Source organism: Amphiura filiformis, chromosome 5, assembly GCF_039555335.1.
Source record: "Amphiura filiformis chromosome 5, Afil_fr2py, whole genome shotgun sequence".
Taxonomy (NCBI): domain Eukaryota; kingdom Metazoa; phylum Echinodermata; class Ophiuroidea; order Amphilepidida; family Amphiuridae; genus Amphiura; species Amphiura filiformis.
In genome coordinates, this window is record NC_092632.1 from 42,802,273 (window position 1) to 42,822,615 (window position 20,343).

Sequence of the window (20,343 nt, forward strand, 5' to 3'; positions counted from 1 at the left end):
TCAGCTTAGTAAAAGACTTTTACCGGTATACGCCGTCATCTCCCAAAGACCTGCACCACCACCTCAAAATTCCGGAGGAGCGTACCTACCAAAAATGTAATGTGTCCTCCGGGGCCGGGGGCTTACTCCCCCTATTGCCATTGCATAAGCTCTTTTATAACGGAGAGCTTTATCACAGTGACACAGAATCTATAGAGGAGCGTGTTGACAAAATTGACCATCAGCATTATTTTGGCAATGTCAAGTACATTCGCACTTCACCCTGCATTGATGAGCCTCTTCCACATTCGGCAGTTGGGAACTGACAAAACCAACCATTGGGACTGACTGACTTTTCCAAAGCATTTGATATGATGGACCCCCGGGGATGGACCACAATCATATTTAGACCACATCCTATTATATAGTTCGGAAATCCCTTGGTTATGTGACTTTTTTAGCAAAATCAACCACCACAGTGTAGTGCATTTGTTGTTACACACCCCGTTACACACTTTCCAAATACAAAATATGGAGGTCTCCACCGCGTACCGGTAATACCAAGTTTGTTGGCAATTGCCAAGTTCGGGGAAGCGTGGCGATGTTAATTAAAGTCCCATTCAGTGATCCCAGCGAAAGTGTTAAAAATTAAAATTGTTTATAAATTGCTTAAAAGTGGAGGATAAGTCTTTCAAATTGTCATTTGGTATTTTTGAAATGAAAATTTTGGCAAAAAATGAAGAAGCAGTATTGACAAACTTGAATCCCCATTCAAATACATGTAGCTAATTTATATACAGTACATAAATTACAGATTCGTGTAAAATGCCTTAGTTGGTCTTAAATACACAGTTTTCGACTGAACCACTAGCACATCTATGACAATGACCAAGGGTACTACAATCTGAATTGCGATAATTTTTACGATCGTCCGGGATGAGCAAATCACTGAATGGGCCTTTAAAAAAAAAAAAAACCTACGCATTTTTGTTTACAAACAGTTCTGTGGTAAAAATTTAGAGTTTAATATAATAGGGCTGTGTGGTAATACGTTTGTTGGTAATTTTTTAGTAAAAGTTCTTTAGTAACAAAAAGGTTATTACCATAAGGTTATATATATCTCATTGTTGGTGGACCGCACAGCGGGCTACTCTATAATAGTGTATATATGTTACTTACTTACTTACTCACCAACCATTTGGTCCGATATCTCAAAATGGCACGAAGGTACAACCCCCGAGTGGTGTCAAATGAAGGCAAACAATGTCAGAAATGAAAAAAAAAAACCGAAAAAAACCCGGAAAAAACCCAAAAACGAGGGTTCTACTCCTAATACTTTAAAAGTTCCATCCCCTCCCGATCGATCCCATGCCAATAGATGTAAGTGACTCGTATATGGGGGAAGTTAAATCCTTCTGGTCCATATGCTTTGTATTTAAGTTAGTGCCAATTACACATTGTATTACTGGTCTGTACTTGCTGTTGACTGACCAGTCTTTGCAGCCACAATCCTTATCAGTACTGTGATATTTATTACCCAACTCTGGTTGGCAATAGCTCAACGCTAAGAGTTGCTGCTACCATGGTTATAGGCCTACTGTTTAGTTTGAACATTATTTCTTTTTTACAGTCATGGTTTGAAGAATAATATTAGGAAAAGGGTGAATACTAATTAGTTCAATTTTGAAGTAATAATGAAAAAAAAAAGATAATGCAATTAAATAAAAAACAGGTGTCTAACTCCTAACAGTGAAGTGTGTACTTAGCTCGGTCCACCAGTTTGCGGTGAAATAACCGCTCTAGTTTGTTGTTAATTACCAAAGGTTTGTGGGTTTTTTTGGGGGGGCGATTACCGTGTTTTGATGATAATCCACAATAATAAACTTTTTACCAAAGGTCTTCTAACCGCACGGCCGCCGTACTGAACCACGTACCATACTATAATCATGATAGCCTACAACGGTCACATAGTTGAGTGTAATTTGATTTCGATTCCAATCCCGAATTCAGTTCTTATGCTCACAATAATGTTAATTCCAATCCAAATCAATTCATGCCCGGCCCAATCCCAAGCGTTTTAAAAGGGTATTTCGTGATCCACAGCCTCATCCCCCCACTTTTCTCAAAAAAAGTTGAGATTTTTATATTACTGGAATACGGTGGCTATACTGGCTACATAATGTTTATGTACAAAATATTTTTTGCAGATTAATTCGTTTAGCAAAGATATCGCGAAATTTGAATTTCGTTCTGGTGCACCGTACCAGAACGAAATTACAACGTATTGTCTATGGAGCAGTGTAATACACATAATCATGCATAACTCGCAAACGCAACTCGGAATCAACTGAAATTTTGGGAATATGCTTTTTTCGTGGATATATGTACTGAAAAATGTGACCCCCCAAAAAAAAAAAAAGAGGATGCTAGGATCACGAAATACTCCTTTAATGAAATTACCCAAAACTAAGTTCAAGTAAAATTGAAATTTCACTGCATTGTATTAATATTCCTCAAATGATTTCCAATCCAATTAATTTCTTCATTGCTATTATTTCAATTCCAATCCGATCCAATTCGATTCATGCCCAAGCCAGATCATTTTTATTCCAATACAATTTCAATGCATTGAAATGAAAATGCCCCCAATTCCCCCCCCCCCATCCCCCAAAGCCCTATTTTGGGGGGGACTTTTAGGGTAAAAAAAAAGAACTTTTTGGGCTTTTTGGCGATTTTTTTTTGGGGGGGGGGTCATAAAATTTTGGTTGCCGAGACAAGAAATTTTTTAGCCCTAAAGTTCAGGCCTGCTAAAGTTTATAGGTTGAGTAACTTAAGGGTCCAGTAGATGTAGAAGAAAAGTAGCACAGAATTACACGATGAACAAAGTCACACATTGCATTCACAAAATGCTATCTTCAGTAGATAGCAATCTTCAGTAGATAGCATTGCAATAAAGCACCCAAGTCTGGGACACAGACTATTCATTATGTGCAGCTCGTAGGATATATCACACGGGCTGTGTACGTAAAGTGGTTTGGGAAAATGAACTTGAATCATTCGCTATTTTTGTTGCAGAATAAGCTTTCAAACATATTAATGATGATATAGATAATATTTCATATTTCCAGGAGTCATTCGGTGGTGTCAGTTCACGACGTCACAGCTGTTCATGTGCTGCTGCATGCTGTAGCTGTTGTGCAGTGACCACATTCAACACAACAACAATCATGAATTGCTGTAATTTACAATTTGTACACATGATAAGCTTACTTGTCATCGGAGTTCTCTTGCATGAAGGACAGAGTAAGAAAAAGGACATTCTTGTAAGTACCTTATCTTTGTGTCAAATAATTCTTAAGGTTAGTGGGGCATGTTTTTTTAACCGTGTTGCTGTTGAAGTACGTACCGGGTACTCGAGTCACCGATATTCAAGACTCGCTCACTCGCCGGGGACTTGGACTAGGTATGAGAGGCAAACCTTAGTCATTGTTAGCTAACACATAATAGTCAGCCAAATTGGCCTAGGCTGGGGCCCAAACACAATACATATTTACATAGAAATTTAAAAGAAAAGCGGAAACCTACATAAATATGTTGTCTATACTTCACTTGACCCAAATATATGCGTTTTTTTGGTGATGAGACAATCGCACATGGAATTTTAGAGGGATTTTGATAGCAGTTCCACATAGAAAAGCTGCTATCATCTGTTTTAAGATCTAGAAACACCATCGAAATGCTGTTTTCTTTGCGGAATCTTTTTGATGAAAGTCAATCTTTGACAAGATGTAACTTTGCTACGGAAAGTACTGTGACAAAACGGTTTTCAGCTTTGGCTTTCTTTACTCAAGGGCTTTAATTTGATATAATAAAATGATGCAGTTTGATGGCAAATTTGAATTCACCTTTCATACCTACTTGGGACTTTCAAAGGGTACATCCTCGCGCGAAATCCCTATTGGTTTGTAAAGGGCAGCCAATTTTCTCTGCATAGAAAACACCAATTTGCTTTTCCTTTTGGGCAGTTCCGTAGTTGCAGACGTACATTCAGAAGACTTAGAGGACCCAAAACTTCTAATTATTGAGGCTTTTGTATTTTGAACTCTTGTATTTGAAGTATCTCTGATAGAAGTGTAAAACCTGAAAATGTAATTCCAATCCCATTCTCGGTTGGCAACTTGGTATGACAGGTCATAAAAACACCTCAGTTAACTTTGTGGACGTATTCACAGAAAGTGAACTTTTTGAGTTATTTGTGTCTCAGTTACAATTGCTTGAGAAGTCTAGCCAAGAATTTGCTCACCGATAGCTTCACATTCTAGGCTAGAGACCATTGCATTCAAAATCTAGTCGGATTCGCTGAAGCATGACACCATGTAAAGCAATGGAAGTTCAGAAGTAAACACAGCCGATCACGACAGGCGCTTGCATCAAAAATGTTGCTAAAATTACACTTCAGTAACATTTTAGACTGTCCAAAATAGGCACATCTTGCTCACATCTTGCTCAAAAGATATATTTGACTCATCGAAATAACTTTCATCCAAATTTCAACATGAACAGAATAAATAACCTCCGGTGCAAAAAACTGCACTGCTGTCCGACCGAAAAACCATAGCAAAGCACTCTAGCATTGAATGCTTAAGTATCGTGTGCAAATTCGAATCTAGAGTTCTTGAGTAAAGTTGCAATTGCTCTGTAGTGTTCAGATCTTTGATGGAAACTGATACAGTTTTGTTTGCAAGAGGGACAAAGCTAAAGAAAACCCGCAAAGAAAAAAATCAGAGTCTTTATCTTTTGGTCAAAATTTCTCATTGTTTGGCCATTGCGGACATACATTTTTTTCTTTGCGGACGTACAAATTGTACATAAAATACTGAACAGGTATGCAAAATCAAGATGCCTCTTGCAGAGAAAGTCTGTTATCAACTTTCAAAATATGCAAACTTTATTTGTTTGAAACCAAACAAAGACTTTAAACAAGGTGGTTAAAGATGTCATCACTTTTCAAATGCATTAAAAAATTTCTGTTTGGGTACATTTTGGCTGGGCTAACTTAATGTGTCTTGGCTTCAGTATTTGCTTACTTTTAAGAGGTTCAACACTTCTAATCTGAGCCACATTTTGAGTACCATATATATCATCTATCCGATTCCGTTGTGGTTTTTACTTCTGAATTTCCCTTGCTTTTAGTGTTATGCCTCACTGATTGTGATGCGTTCAAACCATGTCCTAAAATTCACTGAGTATTGAATCAGGAGAAATTTTGTACTACTTGAAAGTTTTATGCAATAGGTACATTCATGTATGACATATTTTGTTTTTGTTTCTATTTCTTACAGAAAGCATCAGTTCAGTTGATTGAGAGAGAAAACAAGAAACTGGACAGTGAGAGCTGCAACTTGAAATCAATCACTGATGCAAGTATAGCAAAACTCAGACTTCATAATAAGGTATGTGCATATACAAATTATTTGCAGGAAATTCAATTCTGTAGAGAAATTTACTTTGGCACCTACAACAAATGTGACCCACTCCCACAAAACCAGACATAAGTCACTAATTTTGAAAATTGAGTTTTTGATGTCATCATTTAATACAGGTCTTCAGCTTTTATTTGATACCAAAATTATGTTTCTGGGACATATATGGACCTCATTCTACGGTCTTTCAACAGGAAGGGGGAAGTGACACATAAAGAAAAGGCAAATGCAAGAAAAATGGCTTTAAAGTTGTAAAATGACATGTACATGTAAAGGACTTGGGTTTGGCTCAGAAAATGCTAGATTTGGGTACTTTAGACGTAAAAAATATTTTGTTTTCAATGGTAGGTTAAAGTAAACATATTAAGGAATCAAAAAATAATAAAAACTGAAAAACAAAATCTGCAAGGTTTTCACCCCTTTCCCAACTTTGACTCGCCGTATCTTGAAATGGCTGAGTGCGACTTATGGCAGGTTTCGTCAGAGCGGGTCACAAATGTTATGTAATTTATATCTTAACTTCTCTGCATTATACATGTAATTCTGATTACAGAACCACTCAGCATAATTTTGAATGATGGCTGAGATGGCTGTTAAATGTTGGGGCAAGTTGAAATACTGACATGCCATTTGCAACTGGTCCAATCCAAACTGGACCAAAGGGAAAGTTGATCAACAATTCAACTTTTTGAAACCTTAAATGAAGCAAGTAATTGGCTATTCCAGTTTACATTCATACACCCCCTAAAGACATTCATGACCTTAATCTCTCACACAGGGTGTGTAGATTTCAAATTGAGTAACCCATTTGAAATTGTGAAGAAGATTAATGTCCTCCATAGGGGGTGTATGGATTTCAACTGGAAAAACCAGATAAAAGTATTACCGGTATATAGAATTATATCTACTGCACCCTGTGATGAGTGTTAGAGGGAAAAAAAATGTAGATATTTATATAGCGCTTTATGCCGTAAACAGCCTCAAAGCGCTTTACATTTATTCCGCCGTCATTAGAATATGTCGGAACCACGTTTGCAGCCTACAAGTGGCGAGGGTCCATCAGTACAATGACTGTGACTACATGTACCCCTAACAGCTTCCCATTGCACCTGGGTGGGGTGAGGCAAGCGAGGCAAAGCGCCTTGCCCAAGGGCGCAACACGGTGGTGGGGCGGGGAATCGAACCCACGCACGTCGAGCAAGCTCTCAGATTATAAGTCCAAGGCCGTAACCACTGAGCCACCGTGCCCTCTCGGTTAGGTTAGGGTAAGAAAGAATGACATCAATGTTATTTGTTTATTTGTTACTGATCATCCATGATAAGCGTGAAGGGTTTTAGCCAATGTATGTCTGTTTTTTTCTTTTTTGTGTTTAGAATACTCAAGTTATGATATGTTTAATCAAACTACTGTCAACAGACCCAGAGAAGGGATGGGCATGGTAAGTAACCTGAGCACTGTTTGTAATCTTCATTTCACAAAACATTGTATATTAACCAGCATGCTACTAGATAGATAAACTGCTATTTATTCAACTTGAGCCAGATTCCAGAACATATTGCATAGATAAATCTAAATTGATGTAAACCTTTTACTACCATGTACTTCCACAATGTTGACAAGACCAAACTCACAACACATCAAGACTTTACATCGGGCTGGAGATTGGAATTCCAGTTTCCTTTCTTATGTAGTAAGGGCTAGGAATAAAATTGTACAATTGTTTGGGAGTGGCCTTCTGCCTTCTCCCTTTCTCCTTTTCTTCCATTTCTTGCTTTGTTTATCAAAGCTATCTACACCAGCATGCATCTTATTAGCCTATACTGGCTATCCAGGCTTGTGCTTTTTTATAGTATGAGCTTGGAACGGTCCATGGATTTTCCATGGATTAGCATCTGTCCCTCACGGACCAACCTGGGTAAACAAACAAACAAATATGATGCATATATGGTGGAATTAACAATCGTAGCCACCATGTCAACATTGCGGATGTATGCTTCTCGTGTATGAACAGCAAAATACTGTAACAGGTTGCAGGTTTGATTCCTGTGTCCCATTCTTAATCTGGGGGGGGGGGGTGTGCACCAGCTTCTTAATTAAGTTTGTCTGTAGTAGCACATTTGGTGGGTTGAACTGTTCTTTTTTCCTAGTGTCCATGCAAGTGGTCTTTTTATTTTACATATTGTATAGGCCTAAGGGTTAAAAATAATCAATGTGAATCTGAATGTTTCTTGAATTGTACTTCATCACCCAAAAACTTTGATAAATTAGAAATATAAAATAATAATTCTTTTCAATTTTTAATACCATTACCCATTAGGTCTGAACTTGGACACCAGTACAACATTGGGAAGGAAAAATCCAAAGCAACAACATGTTTTAAGCAAGCTGCCAAATTGAATGGAAAACTGAGTAAATTCATTGACAAGTGGTATTTTATAGGTATGCATACTACTTTGTGATGTCAATGTTCTTGTTTCTTGCTTTCTTTTCACATTCATTTGTGCATTTCTGCTTTACTTTTGTCCTTCTTTCTTTGATTTTCTTTCTTTCTTTCTTTCTTTCTTTCTTTCTTTCTTTCTTTCTTTCTTTCTTTCTTTCTTTTCTTTCTTTCTTTCTTTCTTTCTTTCTTTCTTTCTTTCTTTCTTTCTTTCTTTCTTTCTTTCTTTCTTTCTTTCTTTCTTTCTTTCTTTCTTTCTTTCTTTCTTTCTTTCTCAAATTATTTTCTTTGTTCCTTTTAACAAATTCTGCATTTATGATTGATTTCCATTGTAGTCTTTTCCCCTGTCCTTGTTTGTCCTATTTTCTTTTCTTTTTTCAAGCTGCCCTGTTGGTTTCGTAGTTAATTTAGTTTTCCATCATCTTACACACTTGTTACCTCAACACCAATGTTGAATGCAAACTAAGAAACGTGCAAGCTTGTTTTGATAACATGAATATTCAATACACCAGGTCCATTTGTGATTGGTAAAGGAGAGGTTGATGGTGATCCCTTACAGTGGTATGGTGGTATAGTAAATGCATCAAAGGAGAGATATAATAGAAAGAAAACAACCTACTATTCAGAACTAGTCACTGGTGGGGAGATACATTGGAAAACTATTGAGCAAAAGGTAGGTACAGGCATATTCAGCTCAGCCATAGATCTTTGAATCTGATACATGGATAGGATTTCCCTAGTCCAAATGGGGACGGAAGGAGAGAAGATCTTTACTCTCTAACATAAACCAAACTGAAGTTAATTATATCCCCTTGTCATGGCAGCAATTCCTCTGTCTGGATGGTACTGGGGATAGGGGTATGGATGTGCTCATATTTGATACCTGAGGCCCAGATGTTTGGGTAAATTGACGTCAAAATATTTGACATTGAACATTTTAGCAGTTGCTCCCAGGAGCTTTGAGACAAAGGATTATTTTTGGGGGCCTTAGATTGTGTTATTGTTGACCATCATTTTATGCAAATCACAGTTGCCAGTTGTTCTTTATTCCATGCATTTTTTCTTGATGTCTTTTAAGATGGCCTTTGTGAACAAAGGTTTTCTTGCAAACTTTACATGCATTTGCATTAATTTCATTGTGAATATTCTCCTTATGTCTTTTCAAAATTGATTTACTTCTGAATTGTTTAGGGCAAATTGAACATTCATACTTCTGTCCATCATGAATATCCTCTTTGTGTCTTTTCAAATTATATTTGTTTGCAAAATGTCGGAGACCGATGCTGCATGTGTGCCTAGTTTGTCCATAGACATGGTCGGGGTTACCTTCAGGGGTCTGTTTAGGAACATCAAATGACACTGTCTTTGTTTCCTTTTTTACTCCATATTCACACTTCACACTTTTGAGGATTGCATTGCGAGGTATTGAAGATAGTCCTGGGATATCCTCAAAACTATGAATAGAAGATGTACTTGGAGTGTTCTCAGATTTCTTCGGGGAAGATGGTCTCGGGGTGTTCTCAGATCTATGCAGGGAAGATGGACGTAGGGTGTTCTCCAAAACCTTTTCACACTTTACCCTTTTTAGGAATGGATGGGCAGGTTTTGAAAATGGTCCTATGGTATTCTCAGATCTATCCAGGGAAGATGGTTTCTGAGTCTTCTCAGATCTATGCTGGGAAGATGATTCCTTGGCATTTGTAATCCCATCCTCTAACCATTTGTTCACCAACCATTCTGAAGATGATCCTTGGGTATCCTCAGAACTATCTAGGGAAGATGGTCCCTGTATATCCTCATAAGCCAAACTTAGGATGCCCTCAGACTCCATTCGGGAGTCTTCATGACCATCCATGGAGGGTCCTAGGGTATCCTTAGACCCATCAGTTGACAGTCGTGAAGAGAGTCCTGCAATATCCTCGGGATATTTCTGATATTGATTGACAGGATACGTTGCAGTGTTATCATTAATGTACCTACTCGTATGTTGTCTTGAAGATGGCCCTAGGATATCTTCAGGTGATTCATCTCCAGAATCACCATCGGTATTCGTATCTTCAATATCCTGGGCTTGTTCTAGGTCATCCGTGTCATCTCGGTCCTCCAGCTTGTAAGCTACATATACTATACCTGCATAGGGTTTCTTTTCTTTGTCACAAAGATTACCAGGATTAAAACTTGTGTTTTCCAGTCTTGAATCAGTTCTCTCCAGCATATAATGGTGAATAAGCTGCTGCTCAAGAGCAATACAATACTGTTCAACATCGACAAAGTCATATGTTGTTTTGACTTTGGATGGTATGATATCATTTGTCACTGCAGTCAAAGCAATCAGCCCACTGTATCCATCTGTAAAATATGTAGTCCGCCATCTGTTGCCAATACCGGCACTAAGTTTCCAAGTGGTTTTGTTCATTCGGTCAAACTTCATGTAGCCGTGTCCTTGTTTTATTCGCCTGGCATGGGTTTTTCCTACAGTGAAAGATCTGATAACCTTGTCTGGTTGCTGTGTTTCAATATCAGTGAATGTTGCTTCAATTTGTTTCACGAGGGTTTTCACAGCAGTTTTGAATGGTAATGGTTTCTTGTTGAAAAGATCTACTAAATTAAAACTGTAATATCTGACAGTTCCCCTGCAAAGTTCATCATAAGTAGCACCACCCCTTGTTACTTTTTGTTACATCTGACATTCTAAAAAAAAAAGATACAATCATTCTCAGATTAAATGTTCTCAGATTACATAATGTTTTTTTACAAAAAGGCATTTCATGAACTTAAAGCCCCATTCAGCAATTTGCTCAAGTTTTGCAATTTTGTTAGTATCATAGGTGTGCTAACATAGCCTGCTAGCCGAAATCAGTGTATTAAATTTTAAAGGGAAATTCACAGATCTTAACAAATCTAAATATTGTGTTATTTTGACATAACATCAAAGGATATGAGCTAAAACAAGAATGAAAACTCATGTCTTGCATGATTTTGAGTTTCAGTTTAAAACATCTTACCTTATCTTGTTACCGGCTCCACACCTTGTGAAATAACTGGCACAAAGTTGATTTGGTTGTTGATAAACATCAATCATTTATCATTAGTATGAAGACACAAAGTGCACAATTCCATGCTGTTGTTGATGCAATGAAAATGTGTATTTAGTGAGGCACAAAGTGCATAGTCCATGCTGCATGTTGACTTGATCCGGGGATGCACTCAAAAGGCAACATGTTAGTAAAGGTGGCAACTTTCAACAAAATCAACTAAAAAAAAGTTTTTGTAATTTTGGGTTTTTACTGGGGAAGTATCTGGGGGAAGGCACAAGTTCTGACTAGGGGCCCCCTGTGGCACCACCACTGATGAAGTCATAAGGTTTGCACCTGATGGATAAAAGATAGGGGGTCTTTGGGTAGCATATAAAAATAGGGGGTCCTAAGGACTGCACATAAATGCAAACCTGAATAGGCCTATTGATCACCCTGTGTTGATGCAATGCACATATTTATTGTAGATCTCAGATCCATTTGACTGTGTCATAAGTCCACTGTCATTGTTGAAGTTAGTCTACATCATAGCCCCTGATAATATCAACTATGATTACAAGTTCAGAACAAGAACTGGGGGGGGGGGGCACTCAACTTCAAAAGTGATGGTATATGCCTGTCATTTAAGGCCCCCATTTTTGGAAATCAAATGTAAACAAAATCTTCAGATGACCTATCTGGGATCGCTGTCCCTATTTTATTGTGCTTAATATTGGCAAATTTCTACAAAAGAATGAAATTTGGGTGCCAGGTAGGTAACAAATTTGAAAAGAGTGACCCATTTTTATACCAAAATTGACCACAAAGGGGGCACTTGTTATATTAGGGTTCCGATAAAGAGACCCATATTTGTGGCACATTCTTTGTGGTTATCTGTATTGAGTACGCTATGGGGAGGATAGAAGGGCTAGCCCCTTTATAACATCACTGGCTATACAATTATTAGTTCAACCTCCCAATTTTGCTAATCATTCTTTCCTTCTCCCCTTTAAATGTAAATAAGGTTAATAGGGAACTTTGATTATAAAATTATCACTGTAACAAGAGATAAAGGGGACAAGTTTCCTGCTCTAGTTATGCTGAATATTTATATTGAAAACAAGGGGCTGTGAGATATTTTCGAACCATTGGAATTAAGTGCACAATGTAAGATTTGATTGTTTTCGATTATATTTTGCAGTCAGCTAATGACCGTCTTCAAATTATGCCAAATGATGTCCCATGGAATGAACTTGTGTCGTCTTTAGGTTCTTTTGCTATCACAGAATGGCAGGTAAGTTCCTGATGAAAAAAAGTAAATATTGGAAATGTTTGTGTTTAAAGAATTTTCTGTCCGGAAAGAAAGAAAAATATCAGTAGAGCATCTGTTGTTTTTTATCATGGAACTTTGAATTTAAGCAAGCATCAGTTGCAATAAAAATGATTTTTATAAGAAATTTGATGAAATTTCATTGATTCCTGGCTGTGTTCATTTATAGCGTCAATGCAGTCTTGCAATATATATCAGCATGCATTGGATTGAGCAATTTTTACAAACTTTCTGTATATTTAAATTTGTTTTTTAATACCATTGAAAATGCATTTTATTTTGGTAAAGTTATCTCAGTGGGTTTGTACTTTTACAACAAATCATAACTCACCAACCCCTCTGCATCCCTGGTAATCATCCAATATTTCAAGGTCTTTTTTTATTTCCTTCTGCCAAGTCACTTTTATGGGAACTTTTAAAAAACTTCCCTAATTCCCATAAAGAACATTGACCTTGTTTGGACACATAGTATTACATTGTTGCCTGCCAATTATACTTCCTTATTTTCTATTTACCTTGGGTGGGTTAATTTGAGTGAACTACTTTCCTTATATTTTTAACAAATCTGGTCTGAAATTATTGCACATAATTCTTATGTTAAATTCAGTAGAAATATAAAATAATTGATTGTGTACCAAATATGTGATGTATAGTCAAAGTAAAATGAGTTAGTGGGATAAAAGATATGTTCAAAATAAATGTAAGCAAAGCAACTTGTAGGGGTGTGTGTGTGTGTGGTGTATATTTAATGTTTTGTGCATATTAAACAGTTTTTAAAATTTTTTCCTTGGTCGTGTATACTTCTTGAATCTTTTTAGATCCATCCATAGGTCCCACACAGTTCAGTTGGTACTATTTTAGTTTGTGTTTTAGCAAATACTCAGGGGTCAGGAACTGTTCCTTCAATGTTTGATTTGATCAAATTTTGTCATTTTGTAGTATAGATATTGGATGATTAATATTATATGATTTTTTTTTGCCATATTCAGGGATGGCTTGTTGGGGAATTTTCCGTGAATGGTAAAGATGAAGATGTACTAATACAGTGCCTTGGTAAGTATCCAAGTTTGTAGTATTCAGTGACTGGAAAACTATTTGTAATATCTTTATACAAAATAAATATTGCTTGACTATATGTTTATGCAATTTTATGAAAATATCACTTGGTCAAATGTGGACAATTCCATTTCACTGGGCGATAAAGATAGAAAAGTCAGAATTTGACACTGTGCTATATTTTTTGACAATTGCATTCAACATTTCTATACTATTCATCTCTCAATATACGTTCTAGATGGTAATACACAAAATTTACCAACCCTACCAAGTTCAGCAGCCCAACCCCCATGTTTATAACTGATTTGGTTGCGAATTTACCACATTTTTTACATGTTCATAGCCTAACTGTGACTAACTATTACCCTGACTTATTTTGGGTTATATCTCGGTTTTGTATTTGCCAACATTAGTCTAAGTGGACTAAATCGGGCCACATATCATACCATAAAGTATCTGTCTTAAAATTACAATTTCTTTTGACTTGTGAAAGTTACGACATGCTCCTGTTACAAACCCTATTACTTACGATGTGCATCAATTGTAAATCTCTTAGAAGTTGTACATCGTTACTTGTGATCAATTTTGAGACTAATTACCCACCCCTGATCCTCTACATTACCTTTCATCTACAGGTATACATACTATATTTATTGATGGACAGTTCATAGCTGCCGATGTGTATAGAAGAGACCAATTCTGGTAAGAAATTCCTATACTGTATTCTGTTTTTATTTTGATGTCAGTTTCAGCATTGTAGTACTACTGCATACAGTGTATAATTTTCCACTATACGCTTGCAAAGTTATGTAATAATCGGATTTACTACCATAGCAATTATAGGTGAAAACAATTTTTGAATATACCGCGCTGCACTGGTACGTTCACGCGGTACCTCTGCATTGAGCCATATCATGCTGATCACTTGCACCTGTAAGATTAGTATCTTTGAAAAGACCGGTATTGTATTCAATCTATGATTGCAGACATACACAGGTGATGAGTGCAACCTGCTTGTAGTGCAGCGCAATATATTAAAAATTGTTTTCACCTATTGCTATGGTAGTTAATCCGATTTATTATGTCACTTCGCCAGCGTGTAGAAGAGTAAAAGTTGAAAATGGGAGTTTTCGGGTCATATTTGTCCAGTTTGGGTAATTTTGCGTAATAATTAATTTTATTTCTGCAGGGTAATACCTTGATCTTTTAGGAAATGAGTCAACGAAGCCACTGCATGGTCACATTTATATTTCCATATGTGTTACAGTTATTGAGTTGTGACAAATAATGGTAAAAAGAAGGGGGGGCATTACAATAAGCCTTGGAATCTCATGTATTGAGCCCATACCTTTTCCGATGGGCTTTATTTTACTCAATATTTGAGTACAAACACCACTGTGCTCAGGCACCATTCTGACCAGCCTTAATGTGATGATAACATGGAACTAATTTGATTTCATTGTATTATACCAGAGAAGATATCTTACCCTTCCCAGAATCCTTTGCAACATGATAAATCCCCTCATTACATCAAATGACACCCCTATTGCTTTGTACAGGTTTCCTTTGTTTTCATGTTGAGAATAGACTAGCTAAACATGGGTCGATATTCGAGAAATAAACATATTTTGCAAGATCTAGATGAGCTCTGTTCATTGAGGTACTTTTTGTCACTATCGACCCATGTTGCACTAGATAGCAAATCAGTACAGAAAATTGAAATGGAAGAAATGCATTATGGGAAGTGTAAGATTTATTCTCTGATATTCTACTACATAATGATGATGGACATGTGTGCATGGCAGTAGTAAGTAGGTCTATATGAACTTGGTAGGTAAATATCAAAATTAGGTTAAAGTTTATTTGCTTACTATGAGAGTTTTCATGGTGTCTAACCATGTACTGTCAATAAGATAATTTCTGGTTGACTACTTGTCTTGTTACAATCAGTTGACAATGTCAAGTGACATTGAGCTATTCCATTTAAAGTCATCACTCGCCCTATGGATGATTTAGTTAAAGTCTTCCACAGAGGGAGTATGAGTTTCAAATTGAATAGACAATTGGGTAACTTCCATTTGAAATACCCACTCGAGTTGTGGAAGATATATAGGTAAAGCCATAATACAGAGGGAGTATAGGTTTCGAAATGATTAACCCTGACTAATTATATTTGAAAAAGATATGGATACCGTATTGTTTGTAATAAACGCTCCCCCTCTAATAAATGCCCCCCTCCAATTTTTCTGTGAAAAATTGACAAAAATGCGAACATTTCCATGACATATCGTGTAGGTAAGCTTAAAACTTGCATCAGTCATGTCAGTCACGATCGCTAAATTGAATGGACAAAACCTATTATGACTCAACTCCCATCCATTTCATTGCCTAATTATGGTAGAATTTCACTAATTCCATGCACTTACAGGTGTAATTTTGTTGTATTCCCCACGAAAATATCATTTTCCGTGGGCGCCGCCATCATGTATATTCATAAATCCCTCCTTTTAATAGGAGCACCATCGGGAAATTGAACACGATTTTTAAGCTTTTTTCACTGACAATTCACTTCCAATAAACGCCCCCTTTTGAAAAATGCAACGCCCAGGCGTTTATTACAAACAATACGGTATTTCCAAAATCTTCCACAGGGGTAGTGTGGATTTTAAATGGAATAGCATTAAAGGGATATTCAGAGATATTGAATTAAGATTTTATTTTGCACAAATTGTGATTTATGAAGAACCTACATACACAATTGAAAAATGAGTTTCAGTCGTATCACATGGGTCATCATATTGTCATTAATTATTATTCAGTGCCTTCCAAGACTTGCCGTTTTGTCAAAATGAACATGTTTTTGTAGCTTTTTATTCAGTATTTTTGTTCAATTAAGAATGGGCCATATCATCAAGTCAAATTAATGACATGACTAAAACAATGACCTGACTACCCCACAAAATATGTGAATGTCCCTTTAAAAGTGTGTATACATTGTGATGGCAAAACTTATGTTTATATATATAATAAACATATCAGTTTGGAGAGTACTATAATTACAACCACTTTTCCTTTATCAGAGCCAAATAGCACTGAAAATTTGGATTCATAAACCAGGGAGCCACTACCATTGTTGGAGGTGATGGTACGGGCCTGCCAACTAGTTTGTTTTCTGGTATTTCATATTGGAATCCGTTAAAAATACAGGCATACTTTTTACTTTTTTTCAAAAAAAAATATGGTTATGACCATTGACCAAAAAAATTAATTAAAAAAATACCATTTCAAAATGGCTGCAAGTGTAGACTTTTGGGATTTCAGAATACAGTTTTGTGATCTCAAAGGTTGGCAGATCTGGATGATATGCATATATTTCGTGATTGCAACCCCCCTTGATGGGCTCTACTCCTGCACTTGCCATTGTAGAACCCTGAATTTTGCTTTTTTTCTGATTTTGATTTCAAGATGTTATTTTTCAGGGGGAAACATCAGTTCCCCTCAGTGACAAATACTTATTTAAAAAAAATGAGGTGTCACCTTTCCCAGATTCAAACATAAATATGATAATCCCTCTTTTGTCTCTCTCTTACAGGTATGGTATATCACTAGCACCAGGAATACATACAGTGTATATAAGACTAAGATCCAAGGGACCACAGGTAAACCATTTCAACTCCAGAATACACATTCCATTTGCGCATATGGGTATGATTTAGAGAATGCGCTGTATCCACTACGATAAATATTGGACCTGCCTGTCATCTATCACATGGTAGAGGAAAAACAAAAAGTAAAAACAAAAGTCCTATAATTTATCCTCATTAAAATTTATTTTAATAACTAAAAAAATGAAAATGCTTGCACGCCAAATAAACGAAACTTGTTTACAAATTCAGTTGCGAATACTGTGCTACGTTTACAACACGCTTAAATATGCGCAGCTAGTGTACACATCAACATGTGTGTTCCGCAACAACTCGGACACTGCAGTATACCATGTGATAGACAACATGCAGGAACCAATGAAATTCAGCACTTTCGAATAACTGGGATACTAAGGGGATTCTGGAGTTACAATGTCCTCTTTTCCTCTGATCCTTTTACTACAAAAATTCTCAAATATTTGGAATTTTGTTCTATAGACTACTTGACATGTGACATCATTGCCCGGCAGTATGCGAGCGAATTATGGCAATTTCCATTGTTCTTTGCCTTGCAGTGTGCGTAGGCATCATAGTTTGCTCAGGGCATGTGCATTTTAAATCACCCACCACATTTCATATAGTACAAGAAAGCCATTGAACAGTGTAGTGGTTCGTTCAAGCATAACGATAGACCAGTCCCACGCCTTTGTTGATAAACAATGATGTCAAGTGGTCTATATATACATGTAGGCTGATTAGCATAGCAGTGTTAGAAATAAGCTACAATTTTCATGTGTCATTTGGGCTTTAGGTGTAAAAATCCACACTGCAGTGTGTATGCTGGAACTGCTTATAATTGCTTTATTCTGTAAAGTTTATGTTTGATAAGAATGACCACCATCACAACTCAACCCTCTCTGGTCGAGTAGTGAAGAATTGAGGTTTACTATATTGAGGTCCCAGGATCATCCACTTTTTGAAAACTATTCTTATTTCATGTTGTTCCAAGTAGGTAAAAGAAATCAGTTCAGGGGATACAATGATGTGTAGCATGGTTACATGGTACACACACTGTCCTGGCTACGTAGGCTTTTGCAGTAAAAAATATTCTTAAAAAATGAAATGCTTGCACGCCAGAAGAAGCAAACTTGATTTGTTTGTGAAGCCTTATAAGTGACTTGTTTCCAATGATTATTTTTCTTTCCAGATTCTACAGTGCAATTTGAAGTTGGCAGGTAGGTATAACAGGCAGTGGCAGCTATGATTTACAACTGTTACAGTAGTTGTGATGGGCTATATATAGTCTGTCCCGTCTCAAGTTGAAAGTAGGGCCACATTGGATTTTGCAGTGGCATATTTAAGTCGCACAAGCCAACCTAATCCCGCTGGTATATACACACATGCATAGAATTTCAATTTGTTTGTATGCTGGCAATGCATCCGTGTAAATAGGCCAATTCGAATCTGCCATTGCAAAATCCAATATGGTGTTACTCTCAACTGGAGACGAGACAGACTATAGCCCATCACAACTGCTGCTGTAAATATGGTGTTACTCTCAACTTGAGATGGGACACACTATATAGTGGCAGGCTTTGGTGTTTAAAACTTTTTTTAAGTTGAAAGTTTCATTCCAATTGAAGTAAATTACCCTGTCAGTGGTCACCGGTCAAAGAAGATGTTTTTGTAAGTATTTGATTTAATGGATTCTGTTGGAGGTATCAGTTCCACAAAATCATTTTCTTAATAATCAGGTTTTATAGCAAATGAAATTATGAATTCTGGAAAGATGTTGACATAAAAGTGGACTTTTCAAATGAGGATCAGGAAGTTGCCAACTTGCCATGACAATCAAGTGTTTTTCCTGTGGCAAGTTTTTAGGTTATTTGACAAAAGAGAGGGTACAATATGGGGGGGGGGGGGGAAACTGGGGGTAGTCCTTGTGGAAGATAATTCCAAAATCTTCCACAGGGATAGTGTGGATTTTAAATGGATTAGTATTTCTTTTGTTTGTGTTCAGGATCCAGTAAGTATGACGTCCATCCGCCTTCCATGATTCCACACCTTGTAGATGGCCATGTAGTTGGTAGTGTCCTAGCAATACCTATCACAAATCTACAGACAAACAAGTGGCTCAAAAATGTCAGGTAATGTTACATGTACACTGAGGTTTTTCATACACCCTCTGAGAAAGATTCAACCCGAATCTTCCACTGAGGGAGGGCAAGTTTCAAATGGAACTGCTAATGTGTTCATTCCATTGAAATTCATATTTCCCAAATCTTCCACAGGGGTAGTGTGGATTTCAAATGAAATAGCCCATTTAGCCATTTTGGCCCCATATAAAAATATGTGCTGTCAATAGGTATCTAGCTTTCATTTACTGAATTTGCAATCACAACATTTCCTGGGAGACTGTCCCAGTGGTTTATAACTCTTATGGAGAAGAACTTGGCTCCTACATCATTGTTATGTGAAGTGTCCAGAAATTATGTAAACAGACTTCAAGGTTGTAAATCTAACTAAGGTGACAAAAAAAACCACCAAAAGTTGTTGGTGCAAGAACTGTTTTTTTTTCTCCAAATTATTTCACTGAACAGGCCAAAGCCATAGAACAATCTTTGAAACTTGGACAAATAATCTTCAAATTTAATCAAATGCCAATCCAAAAGTCTATATTTGATTATGTAGGTCAATAATTTCCTTCAGAAAAAAATCTATTTTGAGCAAAGTACTAGTGATTTACTTCTGATTTGTCTCCAACCTATCAACATAATTCCTTTGGAAATAAATCCAGACACTACCACAATAAAAATATGATTCAAAACAAGAGATTTGAACAGATTTAGTGAAACAGAATAGGTCATATTCCTAGTATATTTACATATGAAGCTGCAGAGTTTAGAAATCGTGCCAGAAACATTGGCAAAATGAGAATAAAACAGTGTCCTTTTTATGATAGACTTGTCCTTTTGGAGACCTTTTGATATATATGGGTGCCATATGTGAGTGACAGCTCTGCTTTTGATCATCAATTGACTGCTCAGTGCCAGAAGTGGGTAAGTGCAATAGCTGCCCTGTAAATATTTGTCAATTTACACCAAAGATGTTTTACTTTAGTAAAACCTAGATAAGCTGATGCCTATACTGATGCACGGCAGTGAACGTAACCGTTCCGGCTGAAATCCAGAAATGACGTCATTTGTTCTGGTGCTGCCACTTCCGGGTAACGCGGGAGAAGAACATACCTTTTGCAAACAAAATGGCCGACTCGTCCCGGCCCCTTTCCAGCAAAAATACAGCTTATTTAGCCAATGTGAACATGGGTCATCGCCAGAAATATTTTCCTATGCATATTGGACTAACACGTCAGCTACATGGTATTTCACGATATAACAG

At 36.9% G+C, this 20,343-nt stretch overlaps 1 protein-coding gene across 1 annotated transcript; it reads left to right on the forward strand.

The window, feature by feature from the left end:
* Window positions 1–3,027: 3,027 nt before the first annotated feature.
* LOC140153169 (uncharacterized) lies at window positions 3,028–19,095 on the forward strand. Its single transcript, XM_072175836.1, has 11 exons — window positions 3,028–3,302; window positions 5,322–5,432; window positions 6,837–6,901; window positions 7,781–7,902; window positions 8,413–8,573; window positions 12,116–12,208; window positions 13,234–13,297; window positions 13,936–14,002; window positions 16,893–16,959; window positions 18,152–18,179; window positions 18,965–19,095. The coding sequence occupies exons 1-11, from the start codon at window positions 3,207–3,209 to the stop codon at window positions 19,093–19,095; spliced, it is 1,005 nt and encodes a 334-aa protein (XP_072031937.1). The 5' UTR covers window positions 3,028–3,206.
* Window positions 19,096–20,343: the final 1,248 nt, after the last annotated feature.

Coding starts and splice junctions, on each gene's coding strand:
- LOC140153169 (XM_072175836.1), top strand. CDS start 3,207: ATGAATTGCTGTAATTTACAATTTGTACACATGATAAGCTTACTTGTC. Junction 5,433..6,836: donor AACTCAGACTTCATAATAAG/GTATGTGCATAT, acceptor TTTTGTGTTTAG/AATACTCAAGTTATGATATG. Junction 12,209..13,233: donor TTGCTATCACAGAATGGCAG/GTAAGTTCCTGA, acceptor TGCCATATTCAG/GGATGGCTTGTTGGGGAATT.